Genomic DNA, 17,911 nt, shown 5'->3' on the forward strand with positions numbered 1-17,911 from the left:
GCCTTGCCTCCTGGAGCATGTAATACGGCTTTAATTGCAAAACTGGAGCTGCGCTTGATTTTGTTCCCTTGCCGTTCGTTTCGTGCCTGCACTGCCGACCTGGTGTCATTTGATGCCTACGCGTTAGACATTCTCGTCCCCAGAATAAGTAACTTACCAGGATGGCATTCTGGGAAAAACTCAGTGTTTATACACGAGCGCAATACATCATCATTATCATCACCATCGTCAGCCTTACTACACCCACTGCAGGGCAAAAGCCTCTCCCATGTCTCTACAATTAACCCTGTTTTTTGCCAGCTGCATCGACCCTTTGCCTGCAAACTTCTTAATCTCATCCGCCCGCCTAACCTTCTGCCGCCCCCTGCTACGTTTACTTTCCCTTAGAATCCACTCCGTTACCCTTAAGGCCCAGCGGTTATCTTTCCTTCTCATTGCATGCCCTGCTTAATCCCATTTTTTGCTCTTGATCTGGACTGGGATGTTAGTAACCCGCGTTTGTTCCCTCACCCACTGTGCCCGCTTCCTGTCTCTTAACGTTACACCTGTCATTTTTGTTTCCATGAATCACTGCGTTGTCCTTAACTTAAGCCGAACTATTTTCGTTAGCCTCCACGCTTCTACCCCGTAGGTGAGTACCGGTAAGATTCAGCTGTTGTACACTCTCCTCTTGAGGAATATTGCTTAACTGCCATTCTTGATCTGAGAGAACCTGCCATATGCGCTCCACCCCATTCTTATGCTTCTTGCTATTCCCTGTCAATCCGGATCAGTTGTCACTACTTGCCCTAATTAAACATATTTATTTACCACTTCCAGCCCCTCACTGCCGATTGTGAACTGCTGTTCCCTTGCTAGACTGTTGAACATTACCTTGGTTTTCTGCACGTTAATTTTAGACCCTGCGTTTTAATCTGCCTGTCTAACTCAATGATCATGATTTGCATTTCCCCTCCTTAGTGACTCAAGAAGACAATGTCATCAGCGAATCGCAGATTATCTGGGTATTCCCTATTTACTCTTATGCGCAACTGTTCTCAATTCAGTCTTCGGAATACCTGTAAACAGGCGGTCACTAGTATTGGCAACATCGTGTGTCCTTTCCTGACGCCCTTCCTTATTGAAATTTTATTGTTGACTTTAAGGACGACTATGGTAGCTGTGCAGTTGCTATGTATATCTTCCTGTACTTTGACATAACGCTCTTCTACACCCTCATTACGCAAAGCCTGTATGATTGCTGAGATGTCCACTAAGTCGAATGATTTCTCGTCATAAATGAAGGCTATATATAGAGGTTGGTTATATTCTGCGATTTCTCTATCACCTCATAGATAGTGTGAATGTGGTCACATGTTGAATACCTTTTATGAAAGCCTGCCTGATCATTTGGTTGATTAAAGTCCAAGGTCGCCATGACTCAATTAGCGATTACTTTCGGTCTGTAATTTTTATAGCTCTTGGCTTCTCCTTTCTTGAGAATTAAAATAATGTTTGCATTCTTCCAAGCTTCTGGTACGATCGAGGTCAGAAGGCATTGCGTATACAGGGTGGCTAATTTCCTAGCACGATCTCCCCTCCGTCCTTCAACAGATCGGCTGTTACCTGATCCTCCCAAGCTGCTTTTCTCCTTTTGATTGGTCCTGTGGCTTTCATTATTTCCTCTTTCATTACTGGCGGGATGACGCATTGCTATGCGCTAGTGTCTCCACCATTAACGTTCTTTTTACATTGGCTACTGTACTGACTTGTGTAGAACTCTTCTGCTACTTTAACTATCATTCATAAAGCTAATGACATTGCCCTCCTTGTCTCTTCACGCATATATCTGGTTTTTACCTATGCCTAGTTTCCTCTTCACCGCTTTTAGGCTACCTCCGTTCTTTAGAGCTCGCTCAATTCTCTCCATACTATATTTTCTTATGTCGACTACCTTGCGCTTTTTTGTTAACTTTGATAGCTTTACCAGTTATATTCTGTCGGTACGATTATACGCCCTCGTGCTTTCGCGTTTTTTAACCAGATCTTTCTTCACCCGAGATAGCTTGCCGATATCCTGTCAAACCGTCCTACCGCCAACTTCTAGTGCGCAGTCCGTAATGATAGCTATGAGACTATCGCTCATTGTATGAACATCAAGATCATCTACCTCAGTTAAGCCGAATATCTGTTCTGCAGGGATATCCTGAATTTCTGTGCTTTGCCTTTTCTCGCTAACTTGTTAATGGACTTCCTCTTCAGTAGCTTTTTCCGTTCCCTCTTCAAGTCTAAGCTAATTCGAGACCTTACTATTCTATGGTCGCTACAGCGCAAGTGACATCACGCACTCAAATACCGGGCAACACTTTCGTGCCTGATAACGCGATCACGCGTTATAGCACTAGTAAAGCTCTCAATGTCGCAGGGGTTGTAATATTAGTGTGCTTGTCTTAGAACGCGCCACGATAGTGTTTTTGGAATTTTTTGTTTTCCTTTGGCTTAGAAAATGCTATCAACGCTTCTACCAGGGCGACACATGCACCTAAAAGCCTGCGTGACTTGTGCTTCACAACGCAAAATGTTTGGTTAGAATCGGGCGTGTTAATTCCTGAAGTATTTGGGCAACATGACAATTATCATATTTTTAGACCTAAACGATACGCCGAGAACAGAAACGTGACACACGATTACAGCATAGAGTGATAAATAAGGACCCGATTGCTGGTTTCGAAACATTAGTAAGAAAAAGGGACTGGTCAATGACGTACAACTTGATGGATCCCGTTAAGGCCTTAAACTAAGTTGCTGTCATAATCAGAGAACTTCATTACAAAGCTTTTTCATTAAGGGGGACTACTCGTAGCAATAAAAGCCGGAAACCATGTGTTGACGAAATACTTTTAAAAGAATTAAGGAGCGAGACAGACAATTCACTCGACAGTTTTAAGAATAAGTTTGCTCATAATCTTATCACTCCTAAAACAGCTCGTAAAATAATAAATGAAACGCTCCCACGCAATGAACAAACTTTTGTTTCTACCGTAATTGATAAAGGCATATCGTACGCAGAAGCTTCACTGGCGGATATGTTTATTCAGTATTTCTTGATGATGAGAGCCCCAGACGCTTCGATTAGTTAGAACCCTATATATAGGACATGTATATCTCTATTTCTCGCATCTACAGGTGATGCCCAAATTAGTAACTGACTGCTGAAGTTATAGAATTCATACAGCAGCTTGTAGCGTACATGCTATCGAAGCTTAATCTACAAAAACAGTCGTCGAGCACAAAAGTAAACCTTCGTCATAATAATGCATTCTGATACTGTCTACAGGTGGTCTTGCTAATGAACTAAAGAATGGCAAATTTAAAGGTAATCATTAAGGGAGGTAACAGGTAGGGCAATAAAAACTGCTAGCCAATATCAGTCCTGGCTTTTTTTTAAAAGTTACTTGTGCAGGTCATGAAAGAACGTGTTCGAAATTTTTGCGCTCAGCATAACATGACAGAAAATCAATCCGTTTTCGAAAACACCTACCTATAGAAGCGGCTCCGCTGCACATTAAAGAAAGAATACTGGGTAATTTTGAGGACAAGGTGTACCAAAAGGAAATATTACTCCTTCTAAGAAAGGCGTTTGACTCCATTAAACATTATATCTTGTTGCAAACGTTAAAATGAGTGTGGCATTAGAGGCGCTGCTCTTAGAGCAGCAGAAAGCTAACGAAGGAGCCACAGTAGAGAGTCATTCTATAATTGAGATCCGTATTAGGATAAATTCAATTCGGGGTCTCACAGGGTATATTATCGGTACGCTTTTTCTCTTTTATACATAAATAATATCAAAAATGTGCTTCTAACACCGAACATTAACGAAAACGTAGGAGCTCTTCAGGGGGAAACGAATGTTTGGCTCAGTAACACTTCTAATTGGCTCAGAGTAACTAAATTCGAATTAAATGCCTTAATTACAAAATGCAAGATTTTTGGTCTTCTAATAAGCGCATTTATTACAGCATAGTGTTCAAAAAGCCGTAATGAAGTCATACAACTCTCCACATGCAGAAGGTTTCTTGGCGTTTTGTTTGCAGCAAAATTAAATTGATGCAATCATATCTACAGCATAAAAACTAGCGTTGAAATATTCATCGGCGGTATTAGTTGGGATATCTATTACCTCACCGACTGAAAAACCTCTAATACACGCTAGTGCATTCACCCTTTCAGTAGTGTCTGTCTCTTTGGAGAACCATGACGCAACTTAGTGTCGATAGTTCGAAAAGTTCACAAAACCGCCTAATAAGTATAAATGAGAACGCACCCTTCAGAAGAACTCTATTCCGCTTTTCAAGAAGAACACCATATTATGAAAAGAAAGCATTATACAGAAAAAACAGCCATCTCTAGCTTTGAAGAAACAAATCTTAATGAAAGTGCTTTTTTAGGATGCACCTTACAAAAAAACATTACGCTCTACACAGACTTGCAGCAAGGGCAGTATCCACACATGCAATCGTATGCAAAGGTAGTCACTTAATCGTGATGCTGCTATTACGTCCACTGTAAGAGGATCATCCTCGATAGCGATCTTCAAAATATAGCAAAAGTGTATTTCTTCTATCACTCTAAAACAGGACTTTTTTTATTGCCAGCTCCGTTCAGTAGCTGCAACACTTCTTTTCATCTCTTATCGCTCTGTGTTTTTGACGCCTATGAAATATTATTCGCTGTTAGCTTCCTTTTCAGTGTATTTCAATCTAGGAAGTTTTTTTCTTACCCGCTATGCTTTCTAGTGTACTCAGGGAAAAGGGACCGACATTTGTCAGGCATCAGTGCATTTTTGTCAGCCTCCTAGACAGACGACCTTGTATGTATCTTGTCTGTCTGAATAAACGTTTATTAATTCATCTTGTCCAGTCAGAGTCACTCCGTCATTTTCACAAATTTTTCATCATCACCATCAGGCTGACATGCCCACTTCATGACAAAACCATCTCCCATATCCTTTCAATTAACGCTGTCTTGTGACAGCTATGGCTTTCCTATTTCCGCTAACTACCTAAGCGTATCCTCCTATCTATTTGGGCACATGTTGCAGCACTTGCCTTGTCATGATTTTTTTTTTCTGTTACCATCAACGACCATCAGTTATCTTGCCTTCACATTACATGCCCCGCTCAAGCCCATTTCTTGTGGCAGTGGTTGAAAGGTTGCTGTTCAGAAAGTTAAGCATGAAATACAACTTTGTTTGGGTACCACAATTCTTGAGACGGGTCGTTTGAAGATTTTGTGTCTCAGGTTATAATTTGCGACCTAACGTGCTTTTAAGTTTCCTCATATAAAATTTTTCAATGCTTGATATAAACCCGCTGCTCCTCTAGATTTTAAGTTTCTAAACGATATCGCCGTTATCATCATGATCACAAAACACAGGACGGTCGCAATGAGCCAACTAACCCATGCCAAAAAATTGACTAGACGCATATTGTAAGAAGCTCACAAAAGAAATCGAATGGGAAAAGCAGGCGTATCAGGTTCTCTTACTTGTTAATAGCACTGCAAACAAATTGTTGCTTTGCTAAAGTGAATTTAAATTTGAATATTTTTAATCAACCAATTTCATCAGCAATACTCCTAAAAAGAAATAAAATGGCTAAAAAATTTGTGGTTTTTAAGGGTAGCAAAAAATTATCCACTTGCTGCCCTTTTTAATTTCACCTCTTCTCTCGAAAGCCTGCAAAAAAGCTGAACAGAGCGAATACTTTTTCGAATACCAATCCTTAATATTTGGGTCGCTGTAGGGCTTTAGCAAGAAAAAATCAGCTGAGTCGGCCTTACTCTTAAAAAATGAAAATATTTTACATAACGTCAAAATGAAGCAGCCAGAAATATTTGCACATTTCACCCTTTTCATCTTTTGTAACCATATTATTCTATATTACAATTAGCAATCACATCCTGTTCAAAGATTTTGCTTTGAGGCCTATTCTTCTTGCTTAAACCTGAACAAAGTAGGTTGTTGTTGATGCCCCTAACTGTTTTGAACGGATCATTCACTGTGCGGTTTATTAAGACAGTATTTTTCGCCCTTTCTTGCCTAATGTTTGCATTTACCACTTAATCCAGATGCATGTTGAACCTGATTTCAATTTGTACGTTGGCATCACTAGCTTTTTTTAGTGGCTCTCTTTGCATAAACCGATAAACAAGGGCACTGTTATTTTTAGTGCCCTACATAAATCATGATCATCATCATCATCAGCCTGACTACGCCCACTTCAGGGCAAAGGCCTCTCCCGCGTTTTTCCAATTAAACCTGTCCTCTGCCAGCTGCGGCCAGTGTATCCCCGCAAACTTCTTAATCTCACCCGCCCATCTAACATTCTGCCGACCCTGCTACGCTTGTCTTCTCTTGGAATACACTCCATTACCCTTAAGAATTAATGGAATAACACAGGGGTATAAAAAGGCCACATTAAATTAGGGCAATTATAAATGCTAAAGAGTCGAAAGCAGCAAAGTTTCGACAAGTACACTGAAAGGCTACACTGACACTCTACCATGTGCTTGATAACTGCATGCAGCTGACAGCTTTGCGACACTTGGTTTTTTTCCTCACTGCCACCATTAGATGGGAAAAGCACATACACAGCACCGTTATAAAAATGTCACAGCTAGTTGTCTGTGCCTCATGCTGTCGATTTAAGTTTCTCTCTTGCTTAAACATAAAAACATATTACGCTTGATTTCTCTCTTGCTTTATTTTTTGCGATATGATTTCGGGAGCTACATACCATATAAAGTTTAGTAAAATATTTGTCCCAAAAAAGGTATTAAGGCACACTCCTGGAACAACTCAAACCCCACACTCGCCTAATCTACCTCGAATATATATTTTTAGACCAGCCTCTTGTCCGCACTCTCTATTACGGAGCCTGCACCAACCTCGTGCGCTTGTTTCCATACCAGGCATCAAAAATAAGGTTGATTAATCACCGACAGCATTAAAACTGACCACTATTGAATATTTGCACGAGAAGAACGGACACAGGCTGCAAGTATACACCGACAGCTCAGTGACCCCCTCCGGTACCTAGGGCTCGGTGGTCATCCCGTTAAGTACCATAGTTAAGAAAGTGAAAACATCGCACCAGATTTCATGGACTGGTGCGGGACTTACCGCTATTCGTGCAGCCATTGAGCATTTCAGTGAAGAAAGACCCCAGCATTTGGCTGTTTTCACTGACTCAAAGGCAGCCCTCCAAGCATTACAATCTGCTCTTCCCCACCCCAGCAATGGTCTGTTTTCACTTACTCAAACGAAGAACTCCAAACTTTTCAGTCTGCTCTTCGCCATGGGCCCTATGAACAACCGGTCGCGGAAATCTGAGAGCTACACCACACCGCCATCAGTAAAGGGCACGATATTGTATACCAATGACTGCCAGGACACAGCGGCACCGCAGGCAACCTCAGAGTGGACGAGGCCGCGCGAATTCCTCACCACGAGAGCGATTTTGTGTCCATCCGCATCTCGAGAGCCGACGCAGCGGGTAGGCTTCAAACACTGGCGCAAGATATCACGCCTGCCTTGTGAAATTCCGGCCAGTTCTCGAATCCGCGTCGATTTTTCCTGGATCCTGATGTGAAGCTGAACAGATTCCATGCGGCCTGCCACGACGCGAGGCAACTTTGCTCTGTGGCTTGATGTCACATTTACAAATCATTACTCTTCTGTAATCGGCATGGCTGATAACCTTGAATGTGACATCTGTGGCCGCGGTGAGACCATATCTCATATTCTTTGTGAATGCCCAGCGTACAGTTCCGAAAGAGGTTCTCTATGCTGTGCGGTGGAACACGTCGCTTCACTCTCGCTAACGCAGTTTAAGGTTCTTGTACACTGACTGTTGCGAACATGCAGGTGAGGGCCTACCAGGCCTTCCTGCGGTTCTTAAGAGTGTCGCGTCAGCACGACAGGGTGAGACTTTGCCGAAGCCTTTTCTCCGTCTTCTTTTTCTAATCGCTCCCTTTTCTTCCTCACCTGTATGTCCCATCATCCCTTTCTTCCTGTGCAGGGTAGCAGAGAGAGAGAGAGAGATAAAAATGTTTTGTGCATACAATGTATGCGAGGGCGCCCTCATTTCAGGAGTTCATTGGCATTTGCCGCCAATCTTCCTCGGTTCACCAGCGAAAGGTGGTATCCAACTGTGAGCTGTGCAGCGCCGCCTCCGAGTCCTCAGTTGTTGGTTTAATGATTCCTGGTGTATCTGGGTTTTTCTGGCGTGCCCGTACCGTGTAATAATTTTAGTCAGCCACTTCGCCGTTGAACGCGCAGTGCAGATCGTACGAATTTGGAAACATATAGCTGAATTTGACAGGATCTATATAAGTATTCGATTGCAATCTCCTTAAAATGACTCCTCGCTTCCTCTTCAGATATATGTGCGGTTCAGTGTATATTTTCTTTGTGAATCTCAAGTGTTGGAGTAAATCACTGTAGCTTAATAGTGGTTCGGAATAATTATGTTCCTTAGAATGTTGGGGAACCCAGGGTAAAAGCGCGCGGACAGCTGTGTGAGCGCCTTCGTTTCCGACATTCCCAGAGTGTCCTGGAGTAGGTATAATTGTAGATTTAAAGTTAGTATCTTCTTGATTTTTGAGAATTCTGTTTGCGTGTTTACCAATCCTTCCTCTTCCATATTTACGGCATGCAGTCTGGGAGTCCATAATTACACTCGAGACCTTCCTCGAAACCACCGCCAAAGCTATCGCCGCTTCCTCAGCCTGGGCTATTCTCTAGCATCGAAGTGATGCCCCATTAACTAATTTTTCTTGCGCACCCGTGCATACTATCGTTGATGTCCTTTTGACCTGTACTGCTGCGTCCACGTAAATTGCCTCTTCCATCACACCTCATGTTCTCCTGGTGGCGTTCGCCCTAGCCTTCCTTTTTTCCTTACGATATTCGGGGTGCACATATGTCGGAATGGGCTGCACCTCAATCTTGCTTCCAAGCAGATCGTCTAAGTCCTCCGTGTGCTCTGTAGGCTAAATGCATTGGAGCCTTATCGAGTACATCCTTTCTTGTCCTGCTTCCTGACAGCCGTATCCTCTGCGATATCGAAAGGCCTTCAGTAATTTCGCCTACATTGTTGCGAATTCCCATGTGTAGTAACCTTGCTTTTCCTGCGTTGACCGGGATACCAACTGCTCTTTTATACACTTTGCGTATTGTCACGACCAGCTGAATGTTCTCACTTTCTTCCATTTCAGATAAGGTACTGTGTAAGCTATCCTAATCAAAATAAAAGCATCTATTAACCTAATGGGAGTCTATGCTTGTGGTTTGATAAACTACTAATCATTCTCGCCAATTGCGCACTTGCTGAGTGCAGTCGCCAAACTCTTCCACGTTGTTTCCCTTGGCTTCTATTAACAGACCTCATATATTCGCAAGAGGCACCTCTTGAATTTTGCGCTCCCCTCACTTATATTTCAACCGAGTCAGAGTCTTCCTTCTTAAATATTAGTAACTCTGATTTGTTGGGTTTTCGTTGGAGTCCAGACCTATTAGCGTATTCTTACACGGTATGCGCCGCACATTGTAACATTTCACCCTCTAGAGGTCAAATCCCAACGTCGTCAGCATACACCGCGTGCCTGACATCCCTTATGCTAAAGAGCAAACAGAGTTAAAGAGCAAACAGGACAGCCCTGCCGCCTGCGGTGTGCCCTCTACTTCCCAGCCGCTTGTACTCCGACTTGACATCTCCAACATTGAGCCTAAATATTCGGTTCGGCAGAAATTCTTTGATATAAATCATTTATATTATTGCAGCCCGGTAAATCATTGAGTAAGACATCATGTTTGACATTGTTAAATGCACTTTTGAAGTCTAATGCTGGAATTTCCCTAGTCGAATAGACTCTAGGTTTGTCGAGGATTTATAATTTTAGCTGTAAATGTACATCTTCAGTCGAAAGGTTTGGTCTGAACCGGAACATCGTGTTTGGGACGACGCCACTTTTATTTAAATGTCTCTGCACTCTTTTATATAAATCTTTTTCTGTCAATTTTCATGTGCACGACGTTAGCGATATTGACCTCAATATATGGGTACCGATCTCTTTACCGAGCTTCGGAATAAAAATAAATTTTGCCGTCTTCCATTCCACAGGAATGTTTAATTCGGGCCAGGAATTGTTAAGGAATTCCGTGATAGCCTCTAACGACTTGCCGTCCAAGTTAGCAAGCATTATAGTGGTAGCCCGATCTCCGCCAGGGCAGGTATCCCTTCTCATGTCCACGAGTCCGGCACGCTCCTCCCAGGTTGTGTCCTCCTTGTACATTTTTTCATTCTTTGTGACCGTGTATTCTTTCCTGTCCAGACCGACACCCTCTGATTTTCTGTATGTTCTTTAAAATTCTGCAATGAGCTCCCTTTCGCTCCCCTTGAAGTTGTGTATGGCCTTCAACAGATTTGCTATGCGCATCTCTTTTGCTCTCTTCTGTATCCATCAGACATCTCAATATGGACCAGGTTATTGAGATTAAATCTGTCAATGAAACACTCGCAGACGTTGTGCAAGTTAGCCTTGACGAAATTTGAGGCATACTTCTCCACGTGCTCTGTAACCTCTACTATTCTTTTCTTTACTTTCCAGTTTAGCTTCTTCCTCCTCCACCTCAATGTGAGACCTCTCCTCCCTTCCCATTGATGCAATAAATGCGGGTTAATTCCCGGAAAATCGTTCGATGCCCTAATCATTTTCGTGTGAATTTACATTTCCCCCATAATTTTCAACGCTGTGCTCCTATTTTTCGCTCCTGCACTCGCTGACTTACGCCAATTTGTCATTTTCGCTGCCTCCCTCTTCCTGCTGCTCTTGTTGCACTCAACTGTATTCTGCAGGATAAAGGGATCGCTCCGCAAGTCCTTCAAATTCTGCCAGGCGGCAAGTCTCAGATTTATACCTAGAGTTAAATCCGGGCTACTGTCCCTACAGCCACTATTACCCTCTCTAGTAGGCTTGCTTGGGTCCATTAGAATCGTTAGCGCCTTATTCGTGATGGCATCAGCTAAGTGTTTTCCTTTCACAATCTCATACGAGTAGCCCCATAGGTAGCTAGCTTGCGGCTTTGAAGTCCCCTACAATTGGCAGCGGACCTCATTAGCCGCAAGTTTGAATTTTGCGATAATTTTTTGAACCTGCCTCTTGTCTCTTTCAGCCTGCTAAAAATCTTGTTTTCTGCAAGAAGGGTAAACATTTTTAAGAGCAAGCGTGCCATCCAAATCTGTCAAGTACGTCATATAGTAGGAGATAATTAACTGTTTAGATGCTACGAACTTTTTCAGCATTCGCAGCATGGCTGTCGAAAAGTATTTTGACCTGAAACACAGTTGGCATTTTGTCCTCATGACCTGCATGAAAATCTTGATTGCAGCCTCTACTCTCAGGCTGGTTTGTAAGGTTAAACTAAAGAATTTGATAAAGTGGCTCACCGGCACTTCTTGCTCAAACATTCCTTCTACATTCACACCCTCTTATTGCAAAATAGCAGGAATGATTTTTTACTGAAAGCAGACAATCTGCGCTAATTTTGTAGTCAGTCTTCTAGCCCATCTTGCGTGTATCACTACCTTAGGACTATGACAAGCGTCTCCATTGTGCCTTCTTTTCTTAACAAATATTAAAGAATTATCTTTGCATGTATCATCCTCGATCCGCGTCTTGCTGACGACTGCATGAAAACTTTTTCTAACCAAAATGTCCTTCAGACTAATCATAATGGTGTGCAAGAAGGATGTGATTAATGGTTATTCACCCTTAACTATAATTATTGTAAGCTCCTGTCGTTTACTCGAAATCCTAGACCATTTCGTTCTACATGTATGATCGATTAAGACCAGTACAATCTGTGCAGTTGTTTACAAAACTATGCATACCACTTCGAATATCTCTTAGGACGCACATGGTGCCAACATTTTATAAACTAAAACAAGGACATGATTCCTTAAAACGCCTCACGCGCTATTGTCATATACGTTATTGCCATATAAGTTAACATGAAACAAAAGCTCAAAACTCCGCCACCCATCTAGGATTCTCACCAAAAAACCTTTAGAAACAACCTCGGGCGGCTTCAAAACCTTTCTGCTGTGAATATGCCCACTGTCATGATAACACGTGCCCTTACGGTACGAAGTGCGCTTGCTCATGCTTGTACCTGTCCTTATATAAGCAGCCCCTTGTCTGATAATAAACACACTTTGTTCCATGCCTGCAGACCGTTCACATAGTGTCAGAAGTTGGGCGGCGACGCGTTTCGCAAGCTGCGTTCACCGCTGCTCGTCCCCGCCCCTTCGTCCAGCTGCACCCCTAGTCCACTCCCGAGAAAGAAGTATGGCGTCGACGGTTCTTCCACCGCCAAAGCCACTGGAAAGTACGGGTGACGCTTACCAGAACTGGATCATCTGGAAAAGTGAGTTTACTCTGTTTTCTACGGCAACCGGACTAAGGAAGCAGCCTAAAGAAGTTCAGGCAGCAACGCTTCTTGTGACAATTAGTGAAGCAAGGCAGGTGTTCTATACCATCAAATTCGTAAATGAGGACGAAAAGCAAGACCTCGATAAGCTGATTGAAAAATTCGAGACCCACTACAAACCAGCGAAGAATCTAACGTTCAATGAGTTTCGTTTCCGCTCCCAAGATCAACGTGAGGGCGAATCTTTTAACGAGTGGCTAATCGATATCCGAACTCTTGCTTGCTTGTGTGAATTCGGAGAGCTAGAGGACAGACTACTGCGCAGTCGAATTATTCTAGGAGTTGGAGACAAGGACCTGCAGCAGAAACTTCAGTCTGAAAATCCGTCGTATGCTAAAACAGTGGAAATATGCCGAGCAAGGGAACAAGCGAAGGAGCACTTAAACGAGATCAGGGAGGCAGAAGTAAGCGCTACAGGTGAGGCCACCGTGCGTGCTTTGAAATCGAAAGTTAGCCTCGGAAATTGCCCAAACTGCTGCTTCACAGAACACGGAAAAGCAAAGTGCCCTGCGCAAGGGAAGTGCTGTGACAAGTGTGGCGGCCCGAAACCACTTCGCTCGTGGCTGCCGTCAACCAGAAGCGAGACCGAGGGGCCAAGCATGCAAGATAAAACAGGTCGAAATGGCAGAGAATGACGGCTATTTCCTTCAAACCCTGGATGTCAATGCAATTGACGGCCACGACCGCTGGTAAGCAACTGTTGACATCGCAGGTTCCGCCATACGCTGAAAAATTGATACGGGAGCCAACTTTTGCGTCATACCCGAAGCGACACTCAGAAATATAACTACGAAGCCAGCACAAGACTGCTGCTCTACGCTATGGTCGTTTTTCGGGCACATAGAAAAAGCGACAACGAAGATTGAGCTTCAGGTCGCCAGTGCAGCTCAGTCTACCACGGCGCTATTCTTTATCGTGAAACAAGCAGTTCCTGATTGGCCGCATAAACACCGTGGACGCTTTGGAAACTAAGAAAAAAGTAGAAAGATTTGGAGATGTTTTCCAGGGGCTGGGAGAAATCAAAGACGTAGCCTACCACATGGAGCTGACACCTGAAGCTCGAGGCGTCGTCAAGCCAGCACGACGAATCGCCACCACCTTTCAGAAGCCCGTCCGAGCTGAGCTGGACCGGATGGAGCACGACGGCGTCGTTGCTAAGGTAACATAACCGGCTTCCTGGTCTAGCCACATGGTTGTGGTAGTAAAGAAAGAAAAAGTACTCATATGCTTGGACCCATCTGACTTAAATTCGGCACTTCTGAGAGGGCACTACCACATGCCGAGGTTAGAAGATATCCTACCGCGGCTGCATGGAGCGAAATTCTTTCTATTCTGGATGCACCGTCAGGATTCTGGCAGATTAAGTTGTACGAGCCAAGCTCCCGCTTATGCACTACGAGCACGCTGTACGGGCGATACAGATTCCTGCGCATGCCGTTCGGCATCGGTTTCGCGTCGGAAATTTTTCAGCGGGTAATGCACCAGGTACAAGAGGGCTTGAGGGGCATTGCCGTCGTTATGGATGACATATTGGTTAGGGGACAGTCGCGAGAGCAGCACGACAAAAATTTAGTAGCTTTGCTGTCCCGGTGTAGACAACACAATCTGAAGCTCATTAAGAACAAGTGCAATTTCCTCCATCCCAGAGTCCGCTACATGGGCCACATTCTGACTCCAGAGGAGCTGTGCCTGGACCCCAGCAGAGTCGAAGACATCGTGCAAGTTCCGCCACCACAAAACCGTAAGGAACTCCAAGTTTTCCTCGGCATGATCAACTTCGTGGCGCGGTTTGTCCCTAACATACCCACGTTGTCAGCGCCGCTTCGCGAGTTGTTGAAAAAGGACGTCGCGTGGGTCTGTACATACCAGCAAGATAGCAGCCTTCGTCAGCTTCGAGCGAACCTCACAAAGCGCCAGTCCTTGCCTATTTTAACCAAGGAAAACCATTCACCTTGTCAGTAGACGCCAGTCAGCATGGAGTAGGAGCCGTTCTTCTACAGGACGGGCAGCCAGTTGCCTACTCATCCCGTTCGCTAACAGAAGCACAGCAGCGCTACGTGCAAATCGAGAAGGAAACATTGGCAATTGTTCATGGTTGCACAAAATTTCATGATTAGATCTTCGGGCAGTCAGAGGTTACCGTCGAGTCGGATCACAGGCTTCTGGAATCTATATTCAAAAAGCCACCTTGTGAATGCCAGCTACGATTGCAGCGCATGAGGCTTGTTTTGCAAAGATTCCATATCACGGTGACGTTCAAACCAGGAAAGGAGTTGTTTCTAGCTGATGCGCTTTCTCGCGTCCCGAGTGCTACGGAACTAACTGACGAGACAGAACAATTTCAAGTCAGCGTTATTTCTTCGCTTCCTCTGTCAGATCAGCAGCTCAAGAGTATTCGGCACGAAACTAACAAAGACTCTAGTATGGCTGAACTGCGCCCTTAATCGAGCACAGAGTGGCCGGAAACGAAGAACCATGTGTCGCATGCCCGGCGTCTATACTGGTGTCGTCGCAACGAGCTGCATGTTGAGGAAGGCGTGCTACTCAGAACGAACAAAATAGTCGTTCCTCCTGCCAAGCGACCGGAAATTCGGCGCTTGCTACACGCCGCGCATGGAGGCGAAGTCCAAATGAACATGAGAGCCAGAGAATTAATGCTCTGGCCCGGCATGAACGCAGACATCTCAGCTCTAGCTACGTCATGTGCAGCGTGCGAAAAGTACAAGCGCAGTAACACTAGACTGCCTATGCTGAGCCACGGGATACTAGGCCTGCCATGGCAAGCAGTCGGGCTTGACATTTTCCACCACGATGACCAGTCCTGCCTAACGCTCGTGGATTTCTACTCGTTTTTTTCGAGGTTCAAAAGCTACGTCAGACAACGTTGACAGCGATAAACCATGCGTGCATGCTCGTCTTCGCGACTCATGGAATCCCTGCAAAGCTGTGCAGTGATAATGGCCCACCTTTCAACAGTGCGTGCTTCCGCTCTTTTGCTGCACAGCTCGGAATTGCCCACCTAACTTCAAGCCCGTACTATCCTCGAGGTAACGGCATGGCGGAGCGTGCAGCGCTGGAGGCGAAAAAACTGCTAGCGAAGTGTCCTTTCGCAACCCTCGAATTTTACAGCGCCCTGCTGGAGTGGCGAAATATGCCAAGGGACGAGCAACTAAAGTCGCCCGTTCAAAGGTTGATGGGCCGCCTAACAAGGACGCAGTTGCCGGTTCTCCCCCAGCACCTCGAGCCGCAGACTGTGCCACCACAATCCGTTCGCAATCGCCTCCAGGAAATAAGAGAGAAGCAGCGGATGTTCTATAACCGGACGGCCAAGCGTATACCACATCTTCGCAGCGGGACTCCATTATCAGTGTACGACACCAAACGCAGAACCTGGTCGCCAGCTGTGGTTGTATGCCCTGCAGGCACACCTCGGTCGTACACCCTACTTACAGACAACGGACAAGAGCTGCGGCGCAACAGGGAGCATCTCAGTTCCAAAGAAATGCAACCTACGTCGGACACTGAAGGGACAGTTTCTGCGGAGTCGGTATCCCAGCCTGACCACATGGCGGAGCTACAACCTGAGGCCATCCTTCGTAGAAGTGACCGTCTGCGTAGACCGCCACAATGCTACCCCCTGCCAGAGAGACCACAGCATTAGGTCCCTGTCATGTGAATTTGTAAAATTTTTCGCCCTGTTTTTCTCTTCGAAAAGAAGGAAGATGTAAGTATGCGCACTGTCATGTTAACACGTGCCCTCACGGTACGAAGTGCTCATGCTTGTACCTGTCCTTATATAAGCAGCCCCTTGTCTGATAACACACTTTTTTCTCTGCCTGCCGACGGTTCACAGCTGCTAGGTCTGTAGTAGCAGCATATGTCTCACGCAGTACATATGGCAGCCCGCGCAGATGAAGACGACACCAAGGAGCATCCTGGTTGTGCCCCCTCATCGCGCTGGAGCCTCCCGCGACACTGTTTCGGCTGGCCGAAGGCAGCGCATAGAACTCTGGCACTACTGCCAATAAATAAGTCGAAGTTTGCCTCATCCCGCGTCATACTTTTCGACGCGACAAACTTGTGACTTCGGAGGTCAGCTAGAACACGCGCACGCAGCATGGCCAACGCCGACGGCAACGCCTCTGCTTCTTCCGGTGACAGCCTTTCTTGCGACAGTTCTACGCTGTCCCTTCGCCTACCCCTGTTCTGGGCTGCCTATCCTAACCTGCGGCTCACTCAATAAGCAGCCAGTTCACTATTGTCCACATCACCTCCGAGACGAAGAAGTTTCATAACGCAGCTTCAGCACTCCCAGCTTACATTGCTGACAAGGTACGCGATCTTCTCATTATGCCACCCGCCTCGAGGCACTTTGACGTGTTGGCTGCTGCGGTCATCCTTCGAACAACCGCTTTAGAGTACAGCCGCCTGCAAAAGATAATCTTTTTCGAAGAAATAGGGGACCGCAAAACTACACAGTTGCTGCGGCGGCCCCAGCAGCTCCTAGGCGAAAAGGCTGCCTCCTTCGTCCAATAATTCTTGCTTAAGCTGTTCCTTCAGCGCTTGCCATCGTCAGTCCTCATGCTACTCGTGCTCACCCACGGTATACCTATTGGACAGCTCACCGAGCTTGCGGATTCAGTCGTGCACTAATCCTGTTTTCGCGCTTCTTTCGGCGCTGTCTCGCTACCTCACACCTCGCCATCACTTCTTCCCTCTATGACCTCTAGCGCCTCGGCGGCCAGTTCTGCGTCCAGCTTACCCGTCTATCTCACCAGGTCACCACTCTGTCCATTGCCCATGGTGGCTGTCCTTCTCGCTGCCGGACGTCACCTGATCGGTGTAGCCCGAACAACCTGCTCAAGACGGCAAGTGCTGGTACCACCGCTCCTTCGGGGAAGAGGCACGTCGGTGTGCTCCACCCTTGCGTTTCCAGGGAAAATCCTACGGGCACCACTAGAAGCGGCGGCTTGTGGTGTCGGCACAGAGACAAGCCGCTTATTCTTCATTCGTGATCACACCTCTAGCCTCTATTTTCTTGTCTACGCTTGCGCAGAGCAGAGCGTCCTCCCGCCCCCCCTTACATCATCACCCCCTCGGTGCTCCAGCCCAGAGGTTAAAACCGTTAATATCCTATTGCTAAGTACACAGAGCATGCTTCCACATTACATTTGGGTCTCCGACGTGTAATTTGATGGATTTCCTAGTCGCAGACGTGTGCTACCCGATCGTAGGAGCTGGTTTTCCTGCCTGCGCTTCTATAACTTGCTTGTCAAAGAGCACAACAAGCGTCATGTATACACCACAACGAAACTCACTGCTCAAAGCCTCTCTATTCGAACACCGCTTGCCGTTATGGCCAGCACACCCCAGTTGGCC

General features: G+C 45.6%; 2 protein-coding genes across 2 annotated transcripts in view; one reads left to right on the top strand and one right to left on the bottom strand.

The window, feature by feature from the left end:
* Positions 1-17,911, bottom strand: part of LOC144107843 (uncharacterized) — a 119,068-nt gene that overhangs the window by 36,405 nt on the left and 64,752 nt on the right. The gene's annotated exons all lie outside the window — the stretch shown is intronic.
* On the top strand, positions 7,338-16,193 carry LOC144107289 (uncharacterized). Its single transcript, XM_077640290.1, has 5 exons — positions 7,338-7,535; positions 7,907-7,963; positions 9,259-9,263; positions 14,179-14,386; positions 15,393-16,193. The coding sequence occupies exons 1-5, from the start codon at positions 7,338-7,340 to the stop codon at positions 16,191-16,193; spliced, it is 1,269 nt and encodes a 422-aa protein (XP_077496416.1).

The sequence above is a fragment of the Amblyomma americanum genome, chromosome 10 (genome assembly GCF_052857255.1).
Source record: "Amblyomma americanum isolate KBUSLIRL-KWMA chromosome 10, ASM5285725v1, whole genome shotgun sequence".
NCBI classification, from domain to species: domain Eukaryota; kingdom Metazoa; phylum Arthropoda; class Arachnida; order Ixodida; family Ixodidae; genus Amblyomma; species Amblyomma americanum.

Excerpts from the sequence above, each read along its gene's own strand:
- LOC144107289 (XM_077640290.1), top strand. The coding sequence starts at position 7,338 with ATGGGCCCTATGAACAACCGGTCGCGGAAATCTGAGAGCTACACCACA. Across the intron at positions 7,536-7,906 it reads CTCGAGAGCCGACGCAGCGG|GTGAGGGCCTACCAGGCCTT; the intron begins GTAGGCTTCAAA and ends GCGAACATGCAG. Across the intron at positions 14,387-15,392 it reads TGAAAAAGGACGTCGCGTGG|GTTCAAAAGCTACGTCAGAC; the intron begins GTCTGTACATAC and ends GTTTTTTTCGAG.